The 20,590-nt window shown below is 44.3% G+C and overlaps 1 protein-coding gene across 1 annotated transcript in view; it reads left to right on the top strand.

Annotated features, from left to right (window-relative positions):
• LOC126521268 (midasin) overlaps window positions 1-20,590 on the top strand; it is a 386,114-nt gene that overhangs the window by 224,311 nt on the left and 141,213 nt on the right. Inside the window, exons 45-47 of the mRNA XM_050169921.3 lie at window positions 6,230-6,405; window positions 12,161-12,303; window positions 16,721-16,900. Of these exons, the coding sequence (XP_050025878.1) occupies window positions 6,230-6,405; window positions 12,161-12,303; window positions 16,721-16,900 (499 nt within the window). The remainder of the gene's footprint in view (window positions 1-6,229; window positions 6,406-12,160; window positions 12,304-16,720; window positions 16,901-20,590) is intronic.

Raw genomic sequence — 20,590 nt, 5'->3', positions numbered from 1 at the left:
TGGGCGAAACTGCTACTTTTTTCAGCTATTGCCTGATCTTTTTCACATGCTGAGAGGCAAGTCTGAGTGACACCCTCTCCTTCTGTATTATTTCTTTTTCTTTCTTTCTTCTTTCTTTCTTTCTTGCTTGCTTTTTTGTCGGTGTCTTATGGTCCAAGTCTCTCGTACAAGGCCAGTAGACATGTTTAGGTTACTTGTGAAATTTCTACCCCCAATCTGCAACACTCATAAACTGTTCCCTTGCAGCTGAGTTTGCTGGAGGCATATTCACGAGCTTGTTGGTCAATCATTTCTTTTATGGCACATAGTCGTAGACAACTGCAAGGCAGGCAAGAAAGTTACACACACTAGTGCAGGACATTTTCATGACAGTAAAATGTTAAGTAGGGACAACTGAAGAAAAGAAACAATTATTATGCCTTTTCTTTCTCCCCCCCCTCTTTTATTTTGACATTGACATCCCAGTTTTGGCCAACTGAATTAACTGCCAACATTCAGCTGTTTATGATTTTGGAGCCGAGTAGTCGCATACCACCTTTAGCATAGCTTTGCGGAATCCTAGAAGCAATAGTGAAGCGTATTTGAAGATATCCTGAATGAAAATAGAAAGTTGAGCTGGAATGGCAGTTCTCACTTGTGGAACACCACGGGGCAATTTTTACTGAGAATGGAAGCCTCTTAATTCTTATACATTCTATTAATCCAACGTCAGTTAATTCTATTTTTCGGATAAATGTCGACCGAAGGTCGTGGCTGACGCCCGTAGCATTTCTATCGGCCCAAACCCGTTATTTCGATCTCAAAATTTGCCTTTGCCAAATGATTCGAATTTGACTGGTAAGCTTCTCCGCAATACTGCCGTGTTATGCGAAGCATACCAAAAAGGGAAAGAGACAATGTCACTACATGTTTCTTAATTATACAAGCGTGCACGCGCTGTCTCTGATCACAGTACAAGCTCATAGACACCGAATAAGCATAGTGGCAACCATCCACGGCTGCTTCTGATGTTGCTGTGGCGATTTGAGCCCTCATTTCACCCACCATACATGTATTGTGTATAATACCCGTGTCACACGGGCGTTTGGAAGGCCTTCCAACCGATAGTCAGTTGACTCAAAGTTCAAGTTTGTGCTGCTACACGAGCGGTTCAATAGCCGAGTCAATAGTCTATTGAGTCGACGGAGTACCCTACAATTCTATCGAACTTTCGATGGCCTTTGAGCAACGGAAGCAGAAACAGCGTGAACATGCCCTCCCATTCACTGTGTGCTCGTACTCACGGTTAGAAAGAACAAATCAAACCAACATGCTCTAAACATACTATATATGAGTGTTATTAATTATTCAATAAAGTATTTTTGCCACTTGATATGTGCGAAGTGCACATACTCTCGACAACAGCGACGTGCTTGTGTTCATTCCTTCCTCCATGTTGTCTAGTACACTCTCCCTCTACTCCATGTGCTGCCAGCTGCCATCATATCACCGCCATTTTGCTCTCTGCATTCTTCCTTTTCTTTTTTGCCTGTGTACTTTCTTGCTTTTTCTTTTTCATTTCTGCGTGTTTAGTTGTGCAGTTTTTTTTAATCATTAATGTAATAAGTTGTGTAGCACTTCTTTTTCCCTCACCTCACAGTGAATAAGTGTTTTCTCGGGCGGGTGAGTTTTTTTGTGTGTGTGTGTTAAATGGAACACGCCCAGCTGCAGAAGAAAAAAAAAGGCGCCCCATCGTAGGCACGGCAGCTGTGAGGAGAGCACGAAACGGAGCTCCTCATAGATTTGTGGGAGGACAAGTTTAGGACCTACGCTGTCAGAAGCAAAATAGCGGCGTCTATGACGACATCGCCGCGGCCCTGCGACAGGCGGGCTTTGAGTGCAGTCACAGCGCACTTTGAAGTTTGAAACATGTAAACACACACCAAAACGGCAGCCACATCGAGCGCCACAAACGTTGCCACAGTTTCGCTACTCAACAACTTGAAAACTAAACATATATGTATGGCAATGTATAAAAAATTTTTTTAAATATGTATAAACAAACATAAAAGAAATTGTAGTGCTCTTAAGTGGTTTTAATGTTCTTTAACTTTTCATGACATGAAAACGAGAAGAAAGATCTGCAGCACCACACAATTTTGCGAGAAATGCCTGAACCGCTCAACGGCCTTTCAAAAGTGCCGCGTAGCAGCGCGACAACTCCTTTGAGTCGATAGAGTTGTGGCGTTTGAAGGCCATCGACTGGAAGGCCTTCCAAATGTGCCCATGTGACACAGGTATAAAACCGTTAATGGGTCCTAGCACGCGTTCCTTAATTCTACATGCGAGCACGTGCCGTGCGCCGGGAAGCGAAGGAAAAGCATCTGTGTTTTGGGAAAGCTTGCAAAAAGAAAATCGGTAAGATGAAAGAACTTTAAGTTGAGGGGACGCCAAGAAAAACAAACAAAAGAGCTGTGGTCTATCTAAACTCTAAAGTCCTGTCAGTAAACTTATTAGGCATCTCGGTTCTCTTACTGTGACCAGAGACGGCGCATGTACTTGTGTAAATTAAGCAACACATGCCATGTCCCTTAGCAGTGGCACTTTTTTCTCTTTGGTATGCTTAACCGCATAACACGTCTGTATTGTGGCGATGCGAACTTTAAGGGCAAATACTGTCAAGTGAATTAACGGCGTGTTTTGGCATCCTTTTCTAAATGCGCGAGCATTTCATGCTTACACAACAAGCAAAACAGTCCGTCCGTCCGTCTCGTAAGACGATCGTTTTCAAGATAACATTGCAGCAGCGAGCAAATTCACCTTCATGCTGCGTCTTGCTTTAGCATGAGCTAAGTGGCGAGAACACAGAGTACATGAAGCTGTCAGCACTCACTGCATTTAGCCACCATCGCACATTGCTTTCAGGATTGGGGCTCGCGCGTCTCTCTTCAACACAAACTCAGCGGTGAGAAGACATAGCACATGAGGCTGTGAGCAGTTGGCACTCTGTGTCGCCATCGCAGATTGTCTTTAAGATGTGGCCCTCGCAGCCAGCTACCACCGAAGTGCAGTTGATCACAGTTGATAATGGCTCGATGTGGATGGATAAGGTGCTAAAGAGCAATAACGGCTTATAGTGATTGGAACGTCACCAGTGCATCTGGCGCCGCCACCTGCAGTAGTTTGCTTGGTCATCAATGTACCTTGCATCACCGTCGGCAGCAGTTCCTGTTGTTGAAGTGCTGACGTTTGTACTGGCCAGATCAAGTTTCATAACTTTAATAATGACACCGGGCTGCGTGGAGATCAACAAGTGGCACAATGCTTATGCATGCTTAGACAACTCCCTGAGGAGTTTCTGCATAAATTTTTTTCTTTTATCTAGTTCGACCCACTAGATAATTTGACCAGTTTAGTCAGTCCCGCCAGGATCAAATTAATGGAAGTCGAATATATTACAGGATTTTTGTAATGTAGTAAGTTGTGGTAAGGTCTTGCAGAATGTATTTGATTCTTTATTATTAAGAAGTGCGGGATCTCACTTGAGACTAACCATATTTACTTGAAAATATGTCAAACACGAATATAGGTCAACCCATATCTTTCTAGAAAAAAAAAGATTGGAGGACGCTTAAGCTTTGCCTTTAAGAGTGGAACACGATAGCATTAAAAAAAACCTTGACTGCGTTTCATGCTTACCGGCAACTGCAGCTTACGTAACCGTAACGTTTACCAGGAAACGCTGGCGGTGAACGCTATGCACGAAGGCAAGCTTTCTCGTCGAAACGTGGCCTCTTGCGTGGGTCGATCTCCTTTTATTGTTTCACACATTCTGAGAAGAGTTTACATAATAGATATGTGCTGCCGGTGTTTTTTTTTTCTCCATTACATTTGCTTGTGGGCTGCAGTCTCAAAATTCCAAGGAATAACTTTGTAAAGAATGAAAGATAAGGTGTGAGCAACTTTAGTAGTAGGAGAGTGGTTGGGTATGCGTGGTATGGAATTTGGTTCGAAATTCTTTTTGCCGAAGCAGCGTACGATGTTGGATGCCAGACGTGGGGCCCTTAAAGCTATCGCATTAATAAAAAGTGCTTTGGACATGACGCACTTTTATTTACTGTAAGCTAGGCTACTAAATCTCGCTTGTCAATGCCACAAACTGGATCCTTGCCATGACTGCTAGAGAAGTCGTCCTCATTGGATGTTTCGCAGGCATCCTTGGCAGCTAAAATGACTTCGCCCTTGGTGCGGTTGAGTGTGTTGGATATGCGGCATTTTTTAAAGCCGCTCTTGAATATCTCCACCAACAGGTCCTACCGTGCACCCCTAACCCACATCGCAACTTTGCTGGTCTTCGAACAATGGCCTCTAAACATTTTTTATTAGTTTTTCTTAATGCAATTTTCTTTTTTGGCATGTCTATTTCTATTTACAGTTAAACCTCGATACTATAATGAATTTTAATATTATGAAATTCTCAGTGTAACGAAATTTCACTGCCGTCGCGAAGGAATACTGAAACAGTAAATGAAAACTTCCACATACACAGATGGTCAATTGGTTAAGTTACAAGTGGCTTCTTGTGAACGCACATCTCGAATCGTGCACCCCTCGATCTAGAGTGACTGCCAAGTGGAGCAGCGTCATGTTCTTTGTAAAATCCAAGTGGGATAAGATACTATCACGCTCCACATGCTGTATGCTTTGGATGCAAGTGAAAGCGTGCGAGGGCAAGCCAAGACGTATGGTGGCTTGGTGAGTGACATCTTCCCCTGCGAGCTAGGGGAGGGGGGAGTGAGCTTGCAATAACACAACCAAGTGTGCACGAGGGAGGTAGTGAAATGTTGGCATGTGTCTCCTTTTCTAGCGTGGCAGTGGCTAAGCATGGCTGTCAGCGCAGCTAAGCACATACTCAGCCATTGTACCCTGTTTGAGAGATAATCTGCCACATGTGCAAAGAGTGGGCGTGGGATCATGTGCGCTGTCTTCCCGTGCATTTAGTACTGGAGATTGTGTAATCTCTAGCTTCGGCGACTTGTTTAAGAGAGAAGCAGACGAAGCATTTGCTTCCCGCTGCTGGCCTTTTTCATGATAGCATCATACCACTGCGGGCGACATATCAGCCGCGAGGGTGGAGTCAACGTGAAAGTGTGGCTGGCTTTGCTTTGTACCTCTGATGTGAAGATATTGTCGACACGGCACGTATCTTTCATCACCGACTCTCAAATCCGACAAAATTAATTTCTTTTCTTATTCAAATTTGCTTTTTCTGATTGCCCAATAAATTGGAAAATTTTGGGCTCTTTCCATGTTGAAAAATCCATTGATGACGGTACTTATTGCCTAAAAGGTTCAATTTTAATATAAAGGAATTTTGATATAACAAAGCAAATTGCCCATTTTACTGACTTTGTTATATTGATGTTTAACTGTTCCACAAATATACCTATATAACAAAACCTCGTTATAACGAAGTTGAAGAGGGAGCCAGAACTACTTTGTTATACACATTACTTTGTTATATCCAGTATTGCATTATATCCCATTTTGTTAAAATAAGGTTTGAGTGTACAATATGCCAGTGCAGCCGGCACCGGAACTGCTTCAAATACAGCGGGTGCGATAGAAGAACTATGTTACGTTTGTACTATTTAAACAAGGAAAAAAACTTTTTAGTGTGCAATTCATACGGATTAAGAAGGCGGCAGGACAGAGCACACAGGTTTTGTTTAACCAATGTTTCAGCAACCCGCCCAAGCAGCCACTCTTTTACCTTTGTACTCTTGCTAGCTTTGTTGACAAATATAGGTGGGGATTGTTTCATCATGTATATACGTCAATAGCTCATTTTGGGTAACACTTTCGGAAAAAAATAAAGGTCGACTTATAGTTGAATAAATTCGCAGTAAGTAAATACTCAAACCGGCATTTTTAAAAAAAAATTTCTGCTTAGAGAGCACTCTGGTATGAAAAAATGCCGTGAAATTCAGGACCGCAAATGGATGTTAATGAATGCCGTGATTTGAGTGACTCATCAAATTAAGCTTGGGGTCTTCTTGTGCTTAACAGGTGTATAGCTTAGAGAACATGCTACGAGTGTAACCTGATCTAGTGCATTTATTTTGTGTTTCCTTAACTTCTTATACTGTCAGAATATGACAGCAAGTTCTTGCGTGTAGTTCTGCAAAAGGACTTTCACATCCAGGCACATACAGGAAATGTCGATAACTAGTGGTTCCTCCCTCTGCAGGCTTAATCACTCTGGTGCCCTGGCCAAGTGGTTCTCCATGCTGGCCACTGCGCTGCCCAACTTCACAGCAACCAGTGATGACAAGAACTGGTGGGATGTCTTTGAACTTCCTGAGTGCTTAAAGTCACTTGTTGAGAGCACGGCCTCGCAGCTACAAGAGTTAAATGCGAATGATGGTGAGTGTATGTATGTGCATAGGAGAGCTCTGCCTTCTGTATGGTTAGTAACCAAAAAAAAAATTATTTGTACCTAGTCTCTTAGTGCATCAGTTGGGCTGCAAAGCCACAATACGTAAACCGACCCTTTAATTGTGACTAATGTTCATCGTTTGTTTGATCACTGCTTTTGTTCACTGATTGTGTGTGAAGAAACTGCAAACATGATTTAATTAAGGGCATGCAAATACAGTCGAGCCCGCTTATAACGAACCTGAGCTTCACGCGGTGTCTGTTCGTTTTATCCCAAAGTTTGTAGTAAGTGGACCACTGCATAAAGAAAGTGCCTAGTCAAAACACAAAATTTATTTCTTTGCAAAGAAGTTCGTGGTGCTCGTCTGTTTCTGCAGTGCATATCGATGAGGGTGGTCTCCAGTTTATTTAAAGCAGAAGCATGCTCTCCGCTGAGGCCCTTGGCATAGACAAGTTGAATGAGGTTCTGTATGTAGCCCATTGCTACAGGTGCGCTTATAGGTGCTGGCTCCGAAGTTTGATCGTGATCCAATTCCTCTGTATCACTCTCTGCCCGCACTTCACAAACGATGGCCTCGTCCATGCACGGTTCCACAGTATCAGCGTCTTCATCAGCAGAAATAAAGTCGTCCCAACCAATGTCATGGCCCCCCACATCGGAGCCAGCGACGCACTGCCACAAATTGCCGCCGGACTGATCATCTTTGGAAGTATCAGGCTCGGCATCAGGCACTGCATCGACGAAGCCGGCCTTGTGGAAACAGTTCCACACAAAAGCGGCCGTCACCTCTGCCCAGGCCATCTTCACCATCTCAACGGCTGAATACAGTGAAACTCGAAGCGGCAAGTTGGCAACCGGGCGGTCAACAGTAATGAGCAAGTGCTCCACAATGCAGTGCCTATACAATGCCTTAAATGCACATATTATGCCCAAAACAAATGGCTGCCCTTTCGAAGTAGTATTGGACAGCAGCAAGAGTAGAGTAACTGCCGTCAGAGAAGTTCGCACGTCCACTGAGCAGTTGTCGAGCGCGAGCAGCACGCGCCCGCCTTGCCTCTGCATGTCGCAGTCAAACTCACCTAGCCACTCTGTGAATAAATTGTGCGTCATCCACGCCGTAGTATTGTGCCTGTAGTGCACAGGTACATAGCTGCAAAAACAACACGGCTTCTTCGATTTTCCGGTTACAAAAGGCGCGCGCCAGTCGCTGCCTTCTTTATTAGCACTCAGAAGTACTGTAACACACATTCAACTATGCTTGCCGTCAGCGCATGAGTCACCATTCATGGTGTGTGTCTTGTCCGGCAGCATCTGATAAAATAACACAGTTTTGCTTGTGTTATACACGTCCTGCTCTGCATAGCTTGCAATAATGACTTGGTTTCTTACAAGCCAACTGGCAATGTCTTGGTCACTTACCAAAGCCGCCCCGCTGACAATTGATTTAAAAACAATCCTCTGCCGCACTTTGAATCGATGTAGCCAGCCATTACCTGGGTAGGAGTCAGGTAAATCTAGCAGGAACGCAAAGTTTTTGGCTTTGCTTAGCATAATTGGTCCACTTATCGGCATGTTGCAAGCCCGTGGGTCGACGAACCACTTAGGCAGCACGTCCTCTATGTCCGCATAGGTAACCTTCCGGAGGCGCGCTTTCTGTTTGTCGAGTCAGCGTAAGAGCTAGCGATCTTTTCCTTGCTCTTTGAAATCGCCGAGATGGTTGATTTCAACACGTTGTACTTCTTCACCGACTCTCAGTTTTTAGCACCTTGAGACAGTTCTGTCAAAATTGCTCGCTTCTTTGCCACTGTTCGTTTCATGACCACTGCAGGCATGGCATTCCCGTCCGCCATCCTGAATACAACTTTGGCCCAACTAGAATGACACGCGGAAAAGCGAGGAAGTATGCACACTAGTGTGGAGAGGCTTGCTTCGCATTAAAGCGAGAAAATGAAACTTCTGAACTTTAGCCAGCAATCGTAGCGCGGCCGTTGAGACAGCGACGGAGTTGCAAATAAGAGTAGAGAGAGGGGAGTGGAGTTGCGAGGGTGGGCGATAGGGCAACCTTGGAAGGCATACGCCAACACTCGTAGGCTGCGCGTGACAGTGGGGAGAGGGTAGTCGGACACGAAACGGATAGTTCACCTGCAAGAAGGCTTGAGAAAATAGACCGCACAGGTAAAGGGGTCAGAGGTTGTCGTTATCTCACATTGCGGATAGTTCACCTGCGAGAAGGCTTGAGAAAATAGACCGCACAGGTAAAGGGGTCGGAGGTTGTCGTTATCTCGCATTGCGACATCGGGTTTACGCTGTCCATTTGCTGTAACCGACTGGAAGGGCTCGAATATGTTCGTTATACGTGCGATTTTATGTCATTGAAACAATGCATATTTTAGTGGTCGCATGGGGCTCATTCATGTTAAACGAAAGTTCGTCTTAAGTGGGGTTGTTATATGTGGGCTCGACTGTATCAAATTAAAATTTTTGTAGCTAATTCAAAGGAAAACTAAGTGCAAATTGAATGAAATATTTTTTTATAATGAATATTATTGTTGTTACGAAAATGAAATTTTTTTCAGCAACCAGAGGTACGAAAAAAAAAAAACAGATTTATTCCACAGCAAACCACATACAGGAAAATTATGTTTTGTAGTGACCAAAACTCTCTAGTACAACAGCTTTGCGTGACAGTATTTAATGTTTTCATGAAGGAACGTTATCTGCTTGACATGTTTTGTGCACAGCGAAATGATTCTGCATCTCACAATTTCTTCAGGCAGCGAAAAGGTATGCTTACAGGACATACTAGTGTCTAGAATCGACAGGTATCCCTTTGCAAGCCGCGTCAACAGTTGGCACTATGCTTACAGCACCACTCACATGGATCTTCTTTTTGGCTCAAACTTTCATCACGCACATATCTTTCAACCTGTGCTTGTGACAGTCAAAATTACTGCCACAATCAAGTGAAAACTGCTGCTGGTTGATGAGCCTATCAAAGTCTTTACACAGTGCTGATCGGGAAGGAGCCTCTTCAGAAGCTTTCGTTGTGGAAGACATATCTAGATTCCTTAGTGTTGAAATTTTCCTTGCTTCTTCTAAAGCAAGGTGTTTAATCCGGTTTGCCTTTGAAGCATCCTGGGGACACTCAACTTCTTTTCTTCTAAAAACATTGCCAAGCTTGCTACTTGGTCAAATCTGTTGTTTGGAAGCCGTGTTTTTAGGCACTTAACTACATTTTAGGCACTTAGCTACGCATTAAGGAATGAACAGGAAAGGAAGCGTGCCATCGCTTCTTTCAAGGAGCTTAAGCACAAAAAACAAAGTGGTGGCTGACGCCGAGATGCAGGTCACCATCATCCAAACCAAATAAACACTTAAAAGCAGTGGAACACAACACTGAGGCGTTGTGCATGGGCTGGCAGAATGTCAGGACAGTTGAGGTTGACTTTTCAGCTGCTGAGAGAGAATCTCACTTGTTACAAAGTTCGGGCCTCATACCAATGAGCTTGCTATCAGTTGATAGAAATAGCCCATATTTGAATATATTTGCTTCTTTATGCATCTCATTTTTATTCGTATTTGGGAATGCTCGACTCAATTTGCAATGGGTTTTACCATTTTTTTTTAAGATATTTTGTTCGCTGTCCATTTTACCAACACCTGCCTTCTGTTTTCTTTTGGCGCAAAGTAAACGCTGCTGCTTACTATTCAAACTGGATTAAGTAGTTTTCTTTTTTTAACATGCTTGCTAGAGAGTTACAGCATTGGGTGACATGATGTCAGCCCATCTTTACATAAAACAAATTTCTGGGTCACTCAGGCAATTTTGCAAAAGCATTCGGGGAAAACCTGGAAAACTTGGCGAATTTGGAAATGTCAACTTTGTAGACACCCTGTATGTGACCGACGCGTCCGCAGCGATGGCAGGTGAATTTTCCATGGCCAAGTGGTTGGTACCTTTCCAGCTGTGATGGCGCTGAGAGATGTGGCGTCCTTGTGGCAAATGCGGCCAATCCATGCAATTGGTCTTGGTGATAGGAGGGCTGTATCATGGCGGGGTGCAACGGCCAGGGGGATGCCGCTGGCGGATACTGGAACGGCGCGGCAGCCGCTGTGATCAAACCTCCGGGTTGTGTTCCCAGCAGGCCGGCCACATTTATAGCCGACTGGAAGGCCAGGTCCCGTGTGACTTGGCCAGTCGGAGGCGGTGCTGGCTTGTACTGCATGCGCCTCCAGAAACTCTCCATGAGGCCGTCAGCGGCGTTTGCCAACTCCGTGAGACTGCTGAACTGCGTTCCCTCCACCATATCCTGGAGTTGCAGGTGCATCTGCCGCAGCACGCGGTCAACCTTTTCCAACTTGGGTACTTCGCCGCCAATCCGGTCGTAGTAGGCCGCGATTGTATATATGAATTTTTAAAATTTTCTTGGGGATGTTGTGTTCGGAGCACCAGCTCTTGTTTCAAGCGGCACTTCGCGTCAATGGAGGAGAACTCCACAATAAACGCCACAGTGAACTCCTCCCAAGACGCAAATGAGTTCACAAATCGCCACCACAACTTCACGCTTCCTTCCAGCGCAGCGGGCACAATGTGCGTAAGCCTCTTATCAGCAGCGACACCGCTGACCAAACAAAAGGTTTCAAGCCGGTCCAAAAATTGCTTGGGGGACTGAGGGTCGTTGAACCCCTTATACCTTGCAGGCTGACCTGGCTGACCTCCTGTTGAGCGCAGAGCACAATCGCTCGCCGATTGAACCGCCGCCGCCGTTGACATAGAACCCGTAGGCCACTATCAGTCTTTGTCTGACCGCTGCTGTGATTTGCTCGCGTTCTGTGGTGGATCCGTTCGTCTGCCCCAGCAGATGCTGCACTAATTCTTTGGGAACATTCACTGTCTCCATATCCGCATAAATCCCGGACGAGCCCCCACTTGTCACGCTCAACGACAGGCCACACGTTCGTCCCGAACTTGTCCTTTATTTCCGCACACCAACCATGCAAACCTACAACCACACTCCGAGTCCCTTTGTTCCCCCTCTCCTCCCGCACACTCACTCACTCCTGCCGCTGTGTTCCCTGCACTCACGCCACCTCTTCTCCGCTCAGTCAACTACTGTTGATCCCGTGCTTGGCCTCCGAGAACGAGGGCTCCTCATTGCAAGTCTTGGGCTCGTTTGCCCCGGCCCTTGCGCATCACAAATGTACTACTAGATAGCTATGATACATGAAAATAACACTTGTGGGAAATTCATTGGCCTGCAGACCTCTTTGCCCACATCTGCTCTTACTGGTATAGGCAGTTGGCATTCATACTGAAAGTGAATAGTGGAGAATATGAACCTTGAATATTCAAGGAGCTAGATATTCCTTGTATATCTGGGCTATGGGCAGCCGAGACTGCCCATCACTCACTACTGTAGTTTTGCCAACCCTTTGGTAAGTGTTGGATTCTAAATTGTGTAGCTGTCTAAAAGTGTTTATCTGTCATGGCATGAATGTTCATGGAGTAAACACATTATGCTTTACTTGAATTGATGATATAGTCTTATTGAACAACTGCGGTTAGTACACTTGAAGCTTATATTTTTTTAGCATATCCTGATTTAACACAGAGACATGCAGGAAAGCTTATGCGGTAATTTATACTGCTGACAGGTAGTGTCCAATTGTGGTTCTGCTGCCTGAGATTGAAGCCTTGAAAACCCTATTTTTTTACTGTTTGCAATTCTTGGGATTCCTCAGGTTCCTGCAGCAGGGACTGGCTGTGGTCCTTCGGACTGACATGGGCTCGAGTGGGCCTCTGTGCACTGCAAATGTTCGTTCCATGGGACCCAGTTGATCCACTGTACAAGGCGGTACTAAAGTTGGCGCATGCGCAACAAGAGGTCAGTTTAAGGCTGAACTAGTTTGTATTGGGGTTGTTTTGGATGGATGCAAACTGAGAGGTGCTTAGGTGCTTGTTTCTCTCAGTGGTTTTTAAAGGGACCCTGAACCACCCCTTGTGCTTGGTGAGAAAACACAGTTTGCAGATAGCATATGCTGCTGTGAACATCTCAGCAAAATTTTGCAGTCATGCGTGGCGTATGGAGTTCACAAGCAGAGTGTGAGGGCACCTTTCTCTCAAACGTTCTCTTTTCAACAGAAGCATGCTCCTCACTCTTTTCTGGACACTCTATTTTCTAAGATAGCAGATTCCCATATGCGGCTGCTATTGGCCAATAGCTTACATCAATCAAGAACAGTGTTTGGATTAGTGTTTTTCTTCCTACTCTTATTGAGTATAGTAATTATTGGCACAGTATAATAAACAGGCTGAAGTAAGCAAAAATCTGCTTTCGAATTTTGATAATATTGTCACATAGTGACGGTAAAGAACACAGTAGCAATACTGTGTATGAAGTAACTAACTTTTATTGGGCGAACCTTTGCCCACAAAAACAGGCTACACTTAAGCACAATGATAGTGGCAAAGACAGTCGACGATCTGCGAAATCTGATCAGCAGGTCAAGTGTAAGTCATCGAACATTCCAGAGTAATCACTGGTGCCCACGTGTCTTCCAGAAGTTCTACATCATTCGCTTCGCACATACATGCAATCAGATCACAACGTCATTTCAGAGTAATTGCTGGTGCCCGCATGTCTTCCAGAAAGTTCTACACCATTCGCATGGCGCATACATGCAATCAGATTACACAAGGTTCGGTGACAACAAGCAGGGGATAAAACCATAACATTCCAGAAACTTCCAATATATGCAGGTGTGTCCTGCACTGAGCAATAACATTTGTTAGACGATGAAACACGGTCCCACGATTAACAAGTGCACAGGTCAGTACAATTACGTACTTCCGGAAGAAGCCGACCGTTGTCTGATCACACTCTGGCGCAGCCACCCAGATAGGAATTAAACTTTGGCCACCCTGCTTATCGGTGTCGTAGCCATCGGGTCTCACTAATTTCGACTATTTTTAACCACTGAACTAGCCTCGAACCACGCGAAATGTAAGGCCAGACTGCATGCGTGTTTGCCAGCGCACACTCACTCCTTGCCACTCCTTGTTAGAGGCCTTGGCAGGCTTCACTTCGTAATGAGCTTCAAAATGTGCAATTTGGATGTGGCTATTGTTCATTGGTCAAGGTGGTACAGGACAAAGCCAGTTGGCACCACATAGCACAGCCAGACGAGCATATGAGTGTAAGTGCACACTCTAGGCCTGTCTGCTGCGTAGTGTAGATACCATGGCCACTGCAGGGTGCCACAACAAGTTCACTGGCTGAGTGCACTGCAGCTCGCTAAGGACAACCGCATTTGGCATGTCTTAGGTGCCAAAATTGAAAATACTGGCGTCTGTGTGAACATCTAAAACCAAACTTGAACTGCGCGCCATGGTGACGTTCAGTACACGGAGCGTTGTGGACGTGAGCCCCGCTATGTTGTAGCCTTCTCAGTGCGAATCATTTTAGAAGGAGTGAAAGCACCGCGAACAGCATGTTTGATTGCGAGTAACTCCACTTCTGTTGAATGCGTTTAATAACTTCTGAAATAGTCTAATTTAACTTTAATATGCATTTCTTGACTTTGATAAAAAGTGGTTCAGGGCCCCTTTAAGGAAAAAAGAAAAACTTGTGCGAGCCAGTGTTGCACAAAACTTTTATCGGTGCACCCCCCTCTAAAGGCAGGAAAGCCATTTTGAAGAGCTGTCCTATGGGGCAAGCTGCATACCTTGTTAGATGTCTCGTTCACATATGGTGGTCATCAATAATGTGACCTCTTGGAAGCTGTCTAGAGAGTTGAGTAGGGTATATGTGTCGAACCTGCTGATATTTCAGCCTTTACTGTGCAGCTGAAACGAAGCTAAAGGACTTATTGCCAGTGTCAGCAACAAAATTTTTAGGGGTGAGATTTGGCCTTTGCTCAGCAGTCACATGGTCTACTCTGACACTTAGAACAACTGAAAATTGTACAAGTTGGTAGGGATTCCTTCCAGTAACTCGACGCCACTTCTGCTACTTTATTTGACCTCATAAGAATTACTGCTTTATTGTATTTGCATAGCTTTATTTGGCTTCTTCAAAATTTCCTGGCAAGCATATTGATGTAGACATCATAATTTAATTGCACAGTCGACTCTCGTTCCAACAAACCTGATAATCCGACAAAATATGTCTGTTTTATGCGAAGTCCCTAATATCCGAAATGCCTCACTTCCGAAAGTTTGGTTGCGATATGTAACAATGTTATTGCAAAGAGGGAGTGACGAACGTCTAAAATAAAAAACAAATAAACAAGAAAGTAGCAGTTTCGTCCAACAGGCAAAGCATCAATTGCGATAGCAAATTATAGACAGCTATGCGAAGTAAGGATAGTAGTTTTATCGACCGTACAAAGTTGTAAACATTAGCTTGCTAACTAAATTAACCAGCACCGTGTCATGTGTGCACAAGTAAACATGAACACATCTAGCTCGATGACCGTGGAAAGTCGTCGTCAAAACCTTAAAGTGAGGAAGCACGGCAACAGCGGCGAACGAATTGACCTTCGTGCTGTCTCTTGCTTCAACGTGAACTAAACGTCGAAAGCACAGCGCATACGAAGCTACCGGCACTGGACGCACTTTGTCCACATCTCACATCGCTTTCAAGATACGGCACCTGTGCCGTTAACAGCAGCCACCGAAGTTGAACCCCCTCTCCCTCACCTGCCACCCATGCCTCGCATGCGAAAGATGGCACTCTTCCACCCTGCTTTCTTTCCTCCCTCGTGCGTACGATATTGAGCCGCGACCGTCGGCTGACCCTCTCAAGTCAGTTGCCAGCCCGTGTCGACATGGCAAAAGTCTGTTTTACATGCCTGATTTTGATAAAAACTGCCGCTAATTTTGTCTGCTGCAGCCAATAGTTCATTGTAGCGCGGTCCATTAAAAGCTAACTTTGTCGTGTTAATAAAATAGGTAGAGCAAACTAAGGTTGAAATATGGTCCATTATCTTTGAAATTTTGTTGTACACAGGTCCATTGTAACGAGCGTAGACTGTAATGTAAAAGTTAGTTTTTATGGATTAATAATTATGAAAATCAAATGATTTTGGCTTGAATATTCCTGGTAATATTGTGTGGCACCAAATACTTGCTAAATTGGATGCATTTCAATTGATTTGAAAAAGTGAGAAAGCACAGCAAGTGTGTTGCTGATGATGATGGTGAATCTACAGAGCGGTCCACTGTTAAAGGGAACACTTGTGTGCAGAGCATGCCTGAATTTTCCTCTCTTGCAAGAGTACAATCACCTAGATTTGCAGCAGATAACTTGTGGTTGGTAGTGTGGACTCCTTTCGACATTCCTAGACAGTGCACTGACATTGCTTTCACAGCCACTTGCAGCTAGTGCGCGACCAATGCAAGAGACACACACGTCTAAGAGTTCCTTTTAAGAGTGGACCGCAAAAGGGGGTGTTAGCATCATACTGGAATTGAAACCAGTGCCAGCTGAAATGAACCCCAAGATAGCTGAGTATGCATCATTGTAAAGGTCATTTAGAAAGGGACATTGAACACAGTGGGAACTCATACATTCCATTTTCTTTCACTTTTTTTTATTTACTCCCATTGCTATGTGCTTCGAACTCGCACAGTGATGAGCAGTTACTTCGTTTTCATTCAGATTGAGGCATGCAACAACAGTAACTGGTGGGGAAGGGAAATATACTTTGAGTGCATCTGCATACTGCCATTCAGTACACCAACCAAGCTGCTATGGATCACATCACTGACAAATCTGAAACAATGTAGATACACTCCTCTTCACGGTGCATGCTCAAGCAGAGCCTGTTTTGCATTTATTGTGGTTAAAATGATGAAGGCAATGTGGATATGCAATGACGACGCACCATCTATGTGCAAGGCACCATAGCAAGAATGCCAAACTGGGTTGTAGAGGTTCTGTGTAACTTGCATTGAGTGATAATGGAGGAGCTTTCTTTATTCTTTCTGTTTCATTATCAAAAATGTGCACTTTTGCCAGCGTCCTGTGACGCATTTACTCACATTCAAACGTACAATTTTGCACCAAGCCTCCTTCATACCTACATCATAGAAACAAGGCACCACTAAGCAGAATTTCTTTGCCTCTTATCTTGAAGCTTACTGCTGCAGCCGGTGTTATTTGTCAAAGAATGCTTCCTTTACACAATCTTTACTTATTGTTTATGGGTTTTACTTATTGTTTATGGGTGAAGCAGTGTTACCTCCTTGTGACATTAACTGCATTATGTCTTTGATGACCCACACTACCTTTTTGACAGCTGTCGTACCTAGAAGCAGAGCAACAACTGAGGGACTGGACCATCGTGGCACATTTGGGAAAGCATGAGAATCGGAGAATACATCCTGCACTGAAGCTGGAGCAGTGTCGCCAGCAGCAGCTTAAGGTGCAAATGGAGCAGCTGACCTCCAGGAAGGCCTACAGGGCACCTAACTCACAGGCAAGTGCTGGACTCGCTATTTAATGCTTTACCATTTCAAAATCAATTTAGAGCTTTGGGGTCTTGGCATTGCATTGAAGTCATTGACTAAGTCAATGGTTGCAGTGTGCTGCTTTTATGTAGTGTACTTGCTGTTGATGTCCAGTGATCTTGACATGTGTAGTGTAAAATTTATTGCCTTAGATCACCATGTATTTAGAACCTGAATATAACGATGTGTGTTTGTATACAATTTCAATATAACGAAATTTTACTGCCACCACAAACAAATGCTGACACAGTAAATGGAAACTTCCACAGCTGCAGATGGTCAAATGATTCAATTACAAGTGGCTGTTTGCAAACGCACCTCTTAAATCGCGTGGCACAACAAGAGCGAGCTCCAAAGTGGAGCCGCATCATGTTCCATGTAAAGTCCAAGTGCGATAAGATCTATTACACCCTGTGCACTGTGTGCTTTAGGTGCGAGTGAAAGTGTGTGAGGGTGAGAAAAGAAAGATGATGGCTTCATGAGTGCCACCTTCCCATGCGAGCAAAGGGAAAAAGAGGAAGAAGAGCGAACTCATGGTAACATGATCAAGCATGCGCGAGGCGGCACGGGGTAGAAAGTTGGCGCACGTCTCAGCCGTGGCTGCACGTGGCCGTAAACGCAGCTGAACGCATGCGCAGCCGCGAGATAATCTGCCGCGCATGCAAAAAGTGGGCGTGCTGAGACATTGTGGCACCATGTAAGCTGTCTTACCACGCATTTAGTATTGGAGGTTCCATAATCTCGAGTTTCGGGGACCAATTGGAGCAAGAGGCAGACGAAGCATTTGCTCCCCGCTGCTGGCGGTTTTCCTGATAGCGTCGTCCCAGTGCGAGTGACGCTACCAGCCGTGGGGTGGAGTACATGTGAAAGCATGACTGGCTTCGCTAAATTGGTACCGCCGAGAAGATATCGTCGACAATCGTTGCATGAAACCGTATCATTCGTCGCCGGCACCCACATTTATCAAAATGAATTGTTTTCTCATTCAAACTTACTTTTTTTGATTGCCCGATAGTTCTGAAAATTCTGTGTCCCCTGTCCGTGTATGAAAAAAATCTATCGGCGACTGTATGAAAGGTCAAATTCTAATAGAATGAAATTTCGATATAACGAACCAAATTGCCGATTTTACCGATTTCGTTATGTCAAGGTTTAACTGTAATCGCTATCGCAATAAAAGTGCCAGAGAAACGCTGAAACATGCCATCGACTCACTTGGCAGTATTTGCCCTTACAATAAGCTTCACCACAATGCAGTAGTGTTTTGTTGTGAAGCATACCAAGCGTGAGAAGGCGCCATTGTTAGGTGCATAGCATGTGTTCCTTAATTTACGCATGCACATGCACCTTCTCCAGTCACAGTACGAGCGCCATGATGCCTAATAAGTTTACTAGCATACCTTCAGAGCTTTAGATAGACACCCACTCCTTTGTTGGCTTTAAACATCCCCTCGCCTTTTTGTGTTTTTTCATCTTCTTTTTAGATGGCTTTCCCAAAACACAGATGGTTTTTCTCCTCTTCTCATTGCACGCGGATATAATTGAGGAACGCGTACTAGGCCATGTTAAAGGTGTCATATATGTGACACGCATGGCAGTCAAAACGAGGGCTCAAATCAGCACAGCAACGTCAGAAACAGCTCTGAATGGCTTCCAGTATGCATATTAAGTGTCTAGGTGCTCATACTGTGACCAGAGATGGTGCCATGTGCACTCGTATATATAAGAAATGCGTACTATGTCCCATGAAGTGGCCCCTTTCTATTCTTAGTATGCTTCACCACAGTAATTGCGTATGCTTCACTGCATGACACAGCTTTATCGCGGTGAAGCAGACCAGTCAAATTCAAATTATTTGGCGAAGGCCAATTTTGAGACTGAAATAACAGAAGTTTAGGCCCATAGAAATGTATGGGCACTGGCTGAGACCTTTGGTCAAGATCGAATTGACCGAAAAATCGAATTAACCGGAGTTGAATTATCGTAAGTTCACTGTACAGTGGAATCTCGGTGATATAAGCATGCTTGATACGAATTTTGGAATAATATGAATTTTCCAAAAGTTCTGTTTCAAGTTATATTATCTTACAACGTGCTAAATTAAAAATGTTACAAACAGATTGTCGCGCAATTCTTGGCAGAGCGGCCGAGTAGGCTCTGATGTACCAGTAGCACCAGACACTAGCTGTTGTGAGGCTGGCAGAGCAGCTGTGCCGGTGTGTCAGTTGCATTCCTGTTGCAAGGGTGACCTACAGCTCTCCAATTTAACTCCACCAACGCACGTCCTCTACGCCGCCTCCCTCCCCCTCTAAAAGAACTCTTTTGCTTTGTGCAGTATCATTCAGCTTGTCAGCCATATTAAGCGCCTTGCAACTTTATCAAGAGCCGACAATCACACACGACCCAGTATTGTCACATCAGCAAGTATGGCAGCATTCGCTTCCATGGGTAGTTTCATTTCTGTATTCCACGCCTTCCATCATCTTCAGTGCCCCATGACAATTTGAAACTTTTCTGCCTTGCATCTGTCAGATCACACAATATGAAGTAGCTTCGCCGCCATCAAGAAAACAGATTCCTTTGCGCAAATCGTGTCTTTATCTTAATCAGGCAGCTGCTAGGATGATGCACTGAAAGAAACTTGTGAAAAAATGTTGACCTCAAATATGCGATGTGTGCAGCTCGCTGCTGCCAAAATGTGCACAAGACAAGTGCACCAGTGATTCAAATTCGCATTAGTGAATACAAGTGCTCCCTGCATGCAACGTGACAGCCATAACAAATCGCGACGCTAGTTTTCCTTTTTTGCGCTTGCTTTTGTTACTTTTATTCCCGCATAGAGGAATACAGCACCATGGCTATCTGGATCTCTAATCTCTTCTGTTTACAGCGATACTGAGATAGTGGCGCTGTGTCAACAGAAAGCCATGCTCGCACAATTAGCGGTGCGATAGCACCTCCTAAAGCTAAAAACACTAAAAAAAAGTGCAATTTTCTCAAATTTTACAGCGTATATCTTTCAAATATTTCGCTGAGATAAAGGAAGGCCTTATGATTGCGGGAAAAAAACTAATAATCAGAAATTTTGACCAAGTCTGTCATTTCATTGCAGTGACCCCGCTTAATTTTCAGATCTTTTTGGCGATACGAATTTTCATGGCCTCCGAAGAGATTCATAGCATTGAGATTATACTGTATCCTGCAGTACAGAGAGGTGTGCTTGTTTTTCTGCCATCTCCGAACGAGATGGCAACGTGTTATTGAACTGGCTGGCCCCATTGTGCTGGGTCCTCTACAGTATCTGGTTGACTCTCGAAGTAAGAATACTCGGGCACATTAAAGTACCCCAGTGGGTCAAAATTGGTCCAGAGTTTCCTACTATGGCTTGCTTCGTCATCAGATTGTGGTATTGGCACATAAAACTCCAGAATTTATTAATCAATTTAAAATTATTTGAATATTGTACATGCTGTTGAATTACTGTGTATTTAGATTCCAACACTGTGTAGGATCTGCAGATTTTTTAGTTCATCTGCTGTCTCCACCTTATTCATTCATTCATTCACTCACTCATTTTTTATACCCTCAGGGCCAAAGGCATTACAGAGGGGAGTGATTATGAACAATAAACAAGAAACAATGAGGTGTGCAGTAGGTTA

This window comes from Dermacentor andersoni, chromosome 6, assembly GCF_023375885.2.
Source record: "Dermacentor andersoni chromosome 6, qqDerAnde1_hic_scaffold, whole genome shotgun sequence".
NCBI lineage: Eukaryota > Metazoa > Arthropoda > Arachnida > Ixodida > Ixodidae > Dermacentor > Dermacentor andersoni.
This window is presented reverse-complemented; position numbering and strand designations above follow the sequence as displayed.